Source organism: Gavialis gangeticus, unplaced genomic scaffold, assembly GCF_001723915.1.
Source record: "Gavialis gangeticus isolate Ggan-Ray unplaced genomic scaffold, GavGan_comp1, whole genome shotgun sequence".
Lineage (NCBI taxonomy): Eukaryota > Metazoa > Chordata > Crocodylia > Gavialidae > Gavialis > Gavialis gangeticus.
Genome location: NW_017729031.1, coordinates 49,633,103 through 49,644,639, shown reverse-complemented (window position 1 = coordinate 49,644,639; position 11,537 = coordinate 49,633,103). Strand labels below are relative to the sequence as shown.

At 43.6% G+C, this 11,537-nt stretch overlaps 1 protein-coding gene across 3 annotated transcripts in view; it reads left to right on the top strand.

Annotated features, from left to right (window-relative positions):
* LOC109301518 (sodium channel protein type 2 subunit alpha-like) overlaps positions 1-11,537 on the top strand; it is a 302,173-nt gene that overhangs the window by 202,334 nt on the left and 88,302 nt on the right. For 2 of the 3 annotated variants that reach the window (XM_019522729.1, XM_019522730.1), the window contains exons 11-14: positions 2,186-2,476; positions 3,186-3,566; positions 7,979-8,111; positions 9,810-10,048. In XM_019522729.1, coding sequence (XP_019378274.1) covers positions 2,186-2,476; positions 3,186-3,566; positions 7,979-8,111; positions 9,810-10,048 — 1,044 coding nt within the window. The remainder of the gene's footprint in view (positions 1-2,185; positions 2,477-3,185; positions 3,567-7,978; positions 8,112-9,809; positions 10,049-11,537) is intronic. The other variant, XM_019522731.1, reaches the window with a different exon arrangement.

Sequence of the window (11,537 nt, the reverse complement as noted above, 5' to 3'; positions counted from 1 at the left end):
AAAGCAATAGGCAGAGCCAACCACACCCTGTCCTCCATCAACAGGGGCATCACTAACAGGTCCAAAGAGGTCCTGCTCCCCCTCTGTGCGGTGCTGGTCAGGCCGCAGCTGGAGTCCTGTGTCCAGTTCTGGGCACCGCGCTTCAAGAAAGACGTGGAGAACCTGGAGAGGGTCCAGAGGAGGGCCACTCATATGGTTGAGGGCCTCTGTGGCCAGCCCTATGAGGAGAGGCTGAGGGACCTGAATCTCTTCAGTCTCCGCAAGAGGAGACTGAGGGGGGATCTTGTGGCTGCCTACAACCTTATCAGGGGCCACCATCAGGGACTCGGGGAAAGTCTATTCACCAGGGCCCCCCTTGGAGTCACCAGGAACAATGGCCACAAGCTGAGGGAGGATAGGTTTAGGTTAGATATTAGGAAGAACTACTTGATTGTAAGGGTGGCCAGAGCCTGGAATAGGCTTTCCAGAGAGGTGGTGCTCTCACCTTTCCTGGAAATCTTCAAGAGGAGACTAGATAGGCACCTGGCTGGGGTCTTATGACCCCTGCCACCCCCAGTGCTCCTTCCTGCCCATGGCAGGGGGTCGGACTAGATGATCTGTCTAGGTCCCTTCCGACTCATTGATTCTATGATTCTCTGAATCCCCTCCCCTCTCAAAAGGAATACTTCCAGGGGTAAGGGGAGGGACTTCCAGTGGCAAAGTTCAGAGGTTAGGGACAGGACTTCCAGTCCCAAAGTAGCAACCTGGGGGTGGTACACCTGTCAAGGAATAGGGCTACCCTTGCGGCCTTTGACAGCTTACTAAAACTCATTAAGTGGCCCTCCAGCAGAAATAATTGCCCACCTCTGCTGTAAATTGTGCTTCTCTGAGTTAGTCTGTAAGGTGCCACAGTGCTTTTCTTTCTTCTGGATATCATTTAGAACAGGGGTGAGGAGTTATTTTAACTGGCATGTTGCTTAATGAGTTGTGGTGAGCTGTCAAAGGCTGCAGCGGTGGCCCTGACTCTTGACAGGTTCCTTGTCCCCTGGAAGTCAGCTGGCTCTATTGTGCAGGACTTCCCCTGGTGGTGCATGAGTGCTGAGAGCTGTACACGTGCTGCAGGCAGCACTGCATGATAGAGGTGGGGTGGCCTGGCTGTGCTCCTTGCTGCCATGTGCAGTGCTGGCCAGAGCCACGTGCTGCTAGGTGGCTGCACCTGCTCAGGCCATGAGCATCCTGAACATCTGCTGCCTGTTGCTGCTGCTGCCGCTGGCAACAAGGGCTGTACGCCATGGAGGTATGCCCCACACCCTTCCTCACACCCACATCCTGCCCAGCTAAGGTCCACGCTCCTGATGCCTCCCTGGGCATGGGCTCTGTGCTCCCACCAGTTCCATGCTCCCATCCAGCTGCAGCTCCCTCCCCCCCTGCCTCCACCCTTGTCACTTCACACCTGCTGCCCAAAGTGAGTGCTACATCAGAGAGATGAGGAGGAGCCACTGGATGCCAGGGAAGCTGAGCAGGTCCCCTGACAGCTGCAACAGCAGCAGCAGCAGCTCTGCCCAGAACCTATGTGCTGGCTGGGCTGGGCCTTTCCATGCACGAGGGTGGGAGTAAGGCATGTGGGCTGGGAAGGGTACAATTAGTTGGTGGGCACCCGCAGGCTGTATGAAATTGCTTGGCAGACTGAATCCAGCCCACAGGCCATATTTTCTTGCCCCGATTCAGAACATAAAAAAGGTTACCAGAGGCAAACTTGGTTTAAGAACAAAGCCTTGAAGTAATGTAAGTTCATAATTAATGCACAATTAATTTGATTTTAAAACTAATTAATATATTTATGTAATTTTCACATTACTTTTTGCTGAACTTTCAGGTAAAGATACTTTTATTTATTTCACAAAACAAAGATTGATTTTATGATTTAATTGTAAAACAGAACTCACCCTCAGCTATAGAATTACAGCCAGCACATCCATGGCATCTTATGTTCCATGTCCTGCTATCCTTGAGGTTGCATTTGAAGTCTTACATAAAAAGAGTAGGAGTTGGCCTTATACATAAAAGTCATTTGGAGTTCATTTATGGTCTCTAGAAATAATATTTTTTACTACTTAAGTAAAATCTTATTGTTTTATAGCATTTGCTAATTAAATATATTTGATATTTGTTTTTAACAAAAATGTTCAACCCCTTGCTACAACAGGCAATAGCAGCAGCTGCAATTGAAATAACAGATTTCAGTGGTGAAGGTAGGATTGGTAGACTTTCTGAGAGTTCTTCAGAAGCATCAAAATTGAGCTCAAAGAGTGCTAAAGAAAGGAGAAATCGAAGGAAGAAAAGACGACAGAGAGAGCTGTCTGCAGGAGAGGACCAAGTCAAGGATGGAAAGCTTCCAAAATCTGAATCAGATGGCAGTATCAGAAGAAAAGGTTTCCATTTCTCATTAGATGGGAACAAGCTCACGTATGAAAAGCATTTGACTTCACCCCATCAGGTAGCGTTCTGGGTAGTGAAAATGATATTTTTAGCATCATGGTTTGACATAGAAATTATGGTAATATTCACCAATTGTTTTGTGATTTTGCTTAATATTGCAAAAGAAGACAGCTGAAGGCAAGAATTTGCTTTTGTTACTTAAGTAAATTGCAGCATTCACTAAAATAATCTGAATTAAACAGTAATTTAGTATCTATATTATAAATACGGGTAATCATTGCCACTAAAGTTAGCATTACCACAGATAAAAATCTTTCTGCCTCTGCCTTCAGCTGTCTGAAGAGGATAGTTCAGGAATCATTCTTTCTTGCACTTCTCAGGTCTGTCTGGTACGTAGATGATGCAAGTTATGATACGTGCCAATAGTATGTTCCAGTTATCAATGCTTTCTTGTATATTCAACCAAAAAGTCCTTATGTAAGCTAAACACATTATAATATGTATAGAATGTGCAGAAATCTTACATTACTAAATAGAAAAAGTAACATTAAAAGTATTGCCATAGAAAACTTAGTCACCCCAAAAATAATGATTTCTGATGATCATGAATATGTTCTATGTGTGTATTTCCCAAGCTTAAATTTTTTGTCTATGAAAACATCTTGTGTGAGAAACATTTCTAAGTCATGGTTTTATTGAGACAAATGCTATGTACTTAAAGATAATGTATATTTTCAGCTAATAATATTATTTATATCTTTCTGCAGTCTTTGCTGAGCATTCGTGGTTCCATTTTTTCTCCAAGGCGCAACAGCAGAACAAGTCTGTTCAGTTTCAGAGGTCAGGGAAAGGATATAGGATCAGAAAATGACTTTGCTGATGATGAGCATAGCACTTTTGAAGATAATGAAAGTAGAAGAGGTTCTCTCTTTGTGCCATGCAGGCATGGTGAACGGCGCAACAGTAACATTAGTCAGGCCAGTAGGTCATCAAGGAGGTTACCGATGCTTTCAGTGAATGGGAAGATGAACTGCACTGTGGATTGCAATGGTGTGGTTTCCTTGGCTGATCGACAACCTTCTCTTTTGTCACCTGCTGGACAACTTCTGCCAGAGGTGATAATAGATAAACCAACTACTGATGACAATGTAAGGAATTTTTAAATAGTACAGGCATAATGGCCTTTGTTCCTGCACCTGCCTGTGTTTCTATGGAATGGAGCCCCTTGAGAATGGTTGACCAAGCTGTGAATGTTTCTGCATCTTGCAGTACCTTTTAATATAATCAAATAGATTTTCTAGAAAAATATGATAATGTATAATGCTATTATATTTACTTGCAAGCACACTGAACTAACAGGCTGAAATACAAAAAATACTGAACATGCAGTATATGACCATTTGCTACTTACCTGTGCAGTAGGGATATGCACAGACCTGTATACTTAGTTCTATGAATCATGTACTCTTCTTAAATGTGCTTCTCATTTGGCTTCCTAAGTAGTCTATATACCTTTTCCTTCTCCTTTTGATATTATTTCAATTTACTGCTTTCATCCAGAAGCCTACACTGTCTCCATTTGCTGACTGTCTTCTACCAGCCTATTGCTTTGTTTTCCCCTTCCTCATGTCTATACACAGATTTATTTGTGTGTATATGTGGAGGCTACCTTGCAAGTCTTTAGGCATCTCTTAAGAGTTCCTGAAGTTTTAGCAAACCTATTTTGTTCTTGGACATAGTCAGAGGTTTCACTGCCTAGAAGCATTTCAGAATATGTTAATATACACTTCATGTTCACCCCCAATGTTGATGTCTACTTTTTGTAAAGTAGAAAGGCAGTGAACAAAGGAACATGTTATACATGTTCAAAAGAAGCGAGAGAAAACTCTGTGGGCATGGCCAGTGGTAGGGGGTGCATGTGCAGCCCCTGAGAGGACTGGTGCACCTCCTCACAGGCAGTGCTCTTCACTTAGGCGATGGGCAGGGGGGGCAGGCAGGAGTGCCAGTGCCCTCCCTGTCAGCTTCAGTTGGGGAGTGGGGGCACCAGGTGAAACACCGCTGGCACTTCCGGGAGCACCACTCATGCTTCCTGGTCGGTGTGATGAGCCACAGGGGGACCCTGCCTCCCCCAGTTGGCATGATGGGCCACAGGGGGGCATGTGCCCCCCCCCCCCCCCGACTCAGGTAGCACTAGTCGTCCATCAGCGTGGCTATACATGCATTTATTTTACTGTGCAGTAAGCGGGAAGAGTCCGGCATCTACACGTGCAAGTGTTAAAGCTCATTAACGCTGTGTGTGGTCTAACTTGGGAGTAAAGTTAGCCCCAAGTCAGTCCACACACACAGTGTTACTGCTCAGTATGGTGTCTATACATGCGTTACTATGCAGTAAGTAATCAGGTGTAAATTTGATACCTGCATGATGCAGGTATCAAATTTACATTTATGGCATTGTAAGTCACCATATTTACTGTGCAGTATGGGCATGAACATGTAGACGTGTGACCGTACTGCACAGTAATTTTGGTTACTGCACAGTAAATGTGCGTATATAGCCGCACCCAGTGTGTAGCAGCAGCACCATGTTACTCATTTTTCTGTAGCACTATCACCATCTTGTAAAAACCAGGTGGGAAAAGTTAATAAGGCAGTAAAAGCCCCCCCAAAAGAAGAAGGTTGTGAGCTATGCGTGTGTTGTAAGTGAAGAGAATTAAGATTATGATTAGTTAGGAGCACCTAAAGATGAACTCTAACAGAAACTCCATCCCACACACCAGAATCTGTGCATATTCTTATGAACCACCTGAGCTACATACTGAAGCAGATAAAGTTGGGAAAATCTGTTCTCCCTTTCAGATCTGATTTCAAATAATTACAAAACAATAAACCACACCTGCAATTAATGTATTTCCAAAAAATTCTGAAAATTTGATATGAGCTTAAGATTGAATATTTTAAATGTAACATGCTCATTCAGTAAACCAGACTTCAAGATTATCAGTCGCATGATATTTTTGTTCTCCTCTCCTGGTTTTTACAGATTTATTTATTTTTAGTTAAGAAATGTATAAATGTACTTGGACACCCCAAGGTGTCTCCCTTCATACGTAGGTACAGGGTATGATTGAAGGTACAGGTATAACTTTAGACTGATAATTTCAAGGTATTGCTCCCCTATTTAGATAGGCATTGGCAAACTTTAGTTCAATTAAGTCAGACTTTTCTATTCTTAATTGAATCTGAGTGTATATATAAAAGTAAATCAGAGATATCAGATAGTCATTGTAAAGAGCATCTCATAAATAAAATTAGTCACAAATTGAAAGAGAGATACAGACTGGCCTTTTCAAATTGCACTTACATGAAAATAATTGTTGCGAGTTACAAGTTTATTCACAGTAATTATAATTTGCTGAATATATTTTGCATTTGAACTAATCTGGAATTGTAGGTATGATAGGAAAGTGTGACCTAATGCACAATACATAGTAGAAGGAGCCAGGAACTCTTGATTGATTTCTGATTCTACTTATACCACTGGCATGCTTTGTTACACTGGTTTCCTTGCTTAAATTCTGTCTCTTCCAATGTTTTCCATTTGTGTGACAGAATTAATAATATTTACCTGTTTCACATTTGTAATCTGAAAATTATAAAGCTAACATTTATGTAGCACTTAATATTCTTCAGATATTTTCATTAGAGTTTTTTGCAAGTGCCAGGTTCATATTACAGCGGAGAAGTCTGACCTAATAGAGTGCATAAGCATGAAGCTGCATGTAGCATGAATTCTTTGAAACTTAAAGATTTACAAGAGAAACTTTGTGATATCTGCTTACAGTCTAGGGACAGATATTCAAAAAGCTTGAGCCTGAATTGATTCAATCTTCCCCGGTTAGTTTAACTTGCAGAGATTGAACCGATTTGCAAATGGATAGACATTCACTTTTAATTCTAGAAATTCAGGCACATACTTGCAATGGCCCAGGTATGCTAACCTCCAATGTTGGCCCAGGTATGGCGAGGGGGCACTAGAGCACATTCTCCTTTCCCTTCCACAGGGAAGCTATGCTGGGGGGGCAGGCCTGAGTGTAACTGAGGAGGGGTTTAAACCCCCACCATGGCCTTCAGAGTTCCGGAGGGTGGGGGAAGAGGGAGCATGGCCAGACAGCAACATGGCCAGACCCCCGTGGTGGGGAAGGAGGAGGAGAATGAGAGCTCTGCTTGCTGGAGCGGCTCCCTGACAGCCAGGAACAATCCAGGCACACAGCTCTTCTGCCTGGCCTCGGAGGGGGACTCTTCCCCCTCTTGCTTCTCCCTTTTCCCCACCACCACAGGGCAGGGAGCAGGGCTTTGTACAGTGCTGCCTGGCCCCAGAGGGGGACTCTTCACCTTCATCCTCCCCACTCCCCACCACCACTGCTGCAGGGTGGGAAGGGAAGCTCTGTGTGGTGCTGTCCAGCTCCTGAGGGGGGACTCTTCCCCCTCCCACACCTCCCCCCCTAGCTGCAGGATGGGGGGGGCTCTGTGCAGCACTGCCAGCTCTGGAGCGGGGCTCTTCCTGCTTCTCCTCCTTCCCTGCTATGGGGTGGGGAGGGGAGTTTGTGCACTGCTGGAGGGGGATTTTCCCCCCTCCCCCACCCCCCTTCTGCTGCCACTGTGGGGTGGGAATGGGGGCTCTCTGTGGTGCTGCCCAGCACAGGCCAGCCTGAGTGCAGGGTGTGGCTGTCACTGAGCCGCAGCCACTGGGGTTGGTTCTGTCCCCATGGCCCAGGCTGGGCCTGCCCAACCCCAGCCAAGCCAGCCACATGGCTGTGCTGGCCCACTGGTGTGGGGCCTTCTCCACCAGCTGTAGCTCAGTGACAGGGAAGCTGAGCCCTGTCAGTGAGAACAGCGTGGCCTGGCACACACGGGTGATGGTTGACTGGGTAGTGGCTACTCGGGCCAGCTCAGAGTTGCTGCAAGGGCTCATGTGGGCAGGGAGGAGTTTTATTCCTCCCTGCATCCCTTCTGCACCTGGGGACCGCAGCTGGGGTCTGCCAGCCCCAGCTGCTCCCTCTGCTGCTCAAGGCAGACAGGCAGACCCCAGCTGCGGGGGGAGGGGGGGGAGGGAAGAGGGAAGAATTAACCTTCTCTCTGCCCACTTTGCCTTAACAGGGCCATATTTGAATGTGTTTGGCCATGATCCCACCTTTGCTCAGGCTAAAGAGCAGAGGGGTGGGGCTAGCCTTGCTCTCTGGAGTGGACAGCACAGCCCAGCCCAGGGCTGCAGGGCATGCTGGGATGCTGAAGGACTTTGGTTTAACTTAAACCAGGAAGGGGTCTGGAACAGAAGTTGCATAAACCGGTTTGACTCAAATCAGTTAAGTCTGATATTACATTCAACCAGGTTTATCTTAAACCAGTTTTGGCCACTTTGAAACTGGTGTGTGTGCACTGAACTTATTATGTTCTCTTAAAGGTTTAAACCGATTTCTGATCACTTAAGCCAGTTTTTTTATAACTTCTGTCCCTAGCGACAATGTTTATGAAGTTTAATTCATCCATATATTATTTTCAGAGCACTACTACAGAAATAGAAATAAGAAGGAGGCGGTCTAGTTCCTATCAAGTATCGATGGATTTGCTGGAAGACCCTACTGTAAGACAAAGAGCAATGAGTATAGCCAGCATACTCACAAATACAATGGAAGGTATGTAACAATTATTTTGTTACAAATGAACAAATACAAGTGAATTATTTTGTTTAATTTCAGACTCACTTGAGCTTGTAGCTCACATGAGAGAATGCATGTAGAGAAAAAACAAGCAGTGTAAAAAATAAAACAAAAGATAGCGTAGGAAGTGAATATTGTGAAAACTGGGTAGAGGAAAACTAATAAGAGAAATGAGGAGATAGAAAATTTCTAATTTGGAAATGGTTCAAGAGTATCAGTTCTATGTTGTTCAGACCCTTCTGACAATCTTGTTAGTGGGAAGTGTCTATCCTAGTTATATAACAGAAACTTAATGTTAACTAGAAAACATTTATATGTATTAATTCAGTGTATTCTTGAAAGTAGAAGGCATGGATTTAGCCAGTGAGAAGCAATTGTAAGTTAAATGTAATGCTGTCCAAAATACCTTTACATAAATACCTATCCTGTGAAGTGAATGTGCCCTTTATTTTTTACACAAGGTGTTTTTTAGGTTTCTGATTGATTACAGTGTTGATGTCATTCTTGTTATAATTTAGGTCCAAGAATCAAAGTACCTTTGAAAATAAGGTAATCAAGTAATAAAATAGAAATAAAAATAAAATGAAACCTTTTTCAAGATAAAATATTGTTACCATGTTTTCTTCATCTTCCTATACTTTTCTTGCATTTTAGCACTATGTTCACCTGCACAAATATACCGCCATACTCAAAATGTAACGTGAATCCCATAATTTGCTATTTAGGACCCTGGTGCATGGGACATTTAACAAGTGTTTTATTTAGAACATAGTAAGCATTACCATGTTGCATTAGAAGTTAGAATGTGTTTTGAGCAGTTGCACGCTATTGCTTACTAAGATCTTAGCCTACCCTGGAAAGGGCTGGAGTCAGCTGTTACTCACCGTCCCTTCTCCCCACATCCCCCCACCGGCACTGAATAGAGCTGGTTCCTTGTCCCTGCATCACACTAGAGCTGGTTCTAGACTTCTTTGTGGTGCAGGGTTGAGACTGATAGTCAGATGATCCATCCCAGCCCTAGTTTTACACTGGAGCTAGTTTAAAACTCTGGTATGGTGCTGGGCCCAGGACTGATAATCACCTGATTGTCAGTACCAGCACCCACACTGCACCAGGACCAGTTCAAGACTCTGGTGTGGGGGTAGAATTGACAATCAGTTGATTGTGGTGCCAGCCAACCCCCCAATGCACTGGAGTTTTGAACTCGTTTATCTCTGGAGAGCAGTCCAGCGGTGGTTGATCATGTGTTACTTAAGATAACCTGGAGGTACTCCTCCCATGAAAAGTTGGTAATTTTGTTACAATATGATTATACTTAGCATGTGTTTTACTGCTTCAATGTGTAGACATTAAATTTTAAGTGCAGCTCACATATCCTACCTGTAACATATGATATGGTCTTTAGACCAACTGTCACTGTCTTTTATTTCCCAGTACTTCAACATGCAATATTGCTACTTATGCTACTTATATCACTGCTTCTCTGTCACTCATATGTTTAACTGATAAGAATCACTTTTCCCATGAAAAGTGTTCAAGACTTAAAAATATTTATACACCTTGACAGTTTTCAGTGGAAGTTCTCCACTTTTCAACTTTAGAGATTTAAAATAAAAGCAAAATAAATAAATGTTTTTTTCAGTTTGTCGTTACATTTTTTTTTTTGTACTCCAGAACTTGAGGAATCCAGGCAAAAATGCCCACCCTGCTGGTATAAATTTGCCAACACTTTCTTGATTTGGGACTGCTGGGAACCTTGGTTAAATGTAAAGCACATTGTTAATATTATTGTCATGGATCCATTTGTTGATCTTGCTATTACCATCTGCATCATTTTAAACACACTCTTTATGGCCATGGAACATTATCCAATGACCAAACAATTTCATGATGTGCTTGTAGTGGGAAACCTGGTAAGTCTATCTTATTATGTGTCAGATATGTGAATACTATTTCTCTAAAAAATTTTTTTTATTTTACTGTTCTGCAAAACATTTTAAATTATAGTATTACTTTGAAAAAATATTACAAAAAGTAGCATTTTGAGATTTAACTTGCAAGATGCTCATTTCTTACCCCCATATATCTGTGTCACTGGAAGTATTTAGATTTCTCATAAAAGACAGTTTCTCTGCCCCTGCATAGGCTTTCACGAAGTGCCAGGATAGATCACTTAGGAAGAAAAGGAATCTAGAACTATGTACAGTAAAAGATTTATCTGGTACCCATGGGGAATGAGGGGTGCCAATTAATAAAATATGTGGATTGAGAAGCCCAAGCAGGCGTTTTTGCCACTGCTTCTCCTGCCACATCCAGGGCATAACTGCCCCTCCCACTGCATCACAGACCCAGTTAATAGAGCATGCCAGCTTGTAAGGTGCCAGTTAAGGCAGTTTTTACTGTATATGACTAATTTGAAGAAGATCAAACCAGCCATTCAAATCATTTCAAGCAATCCTAGGTTCTTTACATGACTAAATGTCAAAATGAACAAGGAATAAGCCATTCTAACTAAGGAAAGAGTTCAAAGTGGAAATGTTAGACTCCAAATTCACAGGAAGAATTCCAAACAGTAACAGATATCATCAATCAAGTTTTAGCCCACCCAAAAACACCAGAGAAGGTGCGTCTCAGATTTGCTGGACATGAGGCCCCATCACATGCATTATAGCTTGACATATTTAATCTATGCAGATGTGTGGTTGAATGGCGTGTTTAACCAGCATGGATATTATGCTTATTTTCCCAAACTAAGTCTTGTTATTCTGATGGAAGAAACTTCTTCAGGCAGACACTTCTTCAAAACCTCTACTGACCAGAACTTTGGTGACCAACATGATCAGATCACCAAATCATTAGATGCAGGGGTAGCAGTGGACATAGTCTTCCTGGACTTTCGGAAGGCCTTCGACACTGTCTCTCACCCTGTTCTCATTAAGAAACTGGGGGACTGTGGTGTCGACACCCACACAGTCAATTGGGTTGCCAACTGGCTGGAGGGCCGCACCCAGAGAGTGGTGGAGGATGGGTCATTTTCGACCTGGAGGGATGCGGGCAGTGGGGTTCTGCAGGGCTCGGTCCTCGGGCCCACACTGTTCAACATCTTCATCAGTGACTTGGACGAGGGGGTAAAAAGCACCCTGTTCAAGTTTGCTGATGACACTAAGATGTGGGGGGATGTAGGCACGCTAGAAGGGAACAATAGGTTACAGTCGGACCTAGACAGGTTACAAGGGTGGGCGGATGAGAACAGGATGGGATTCAACACTGACAAGTGCAAAGTGATGCACCTGGGGAGGAACAACTGGCACCATACCTACAGGTTGGAGAACTCCCTTCTTGTCAGTACTGAGGCAGAAAAGGATCTTGGAGTCATCATTGACTCCAAGATGAACATGGGCC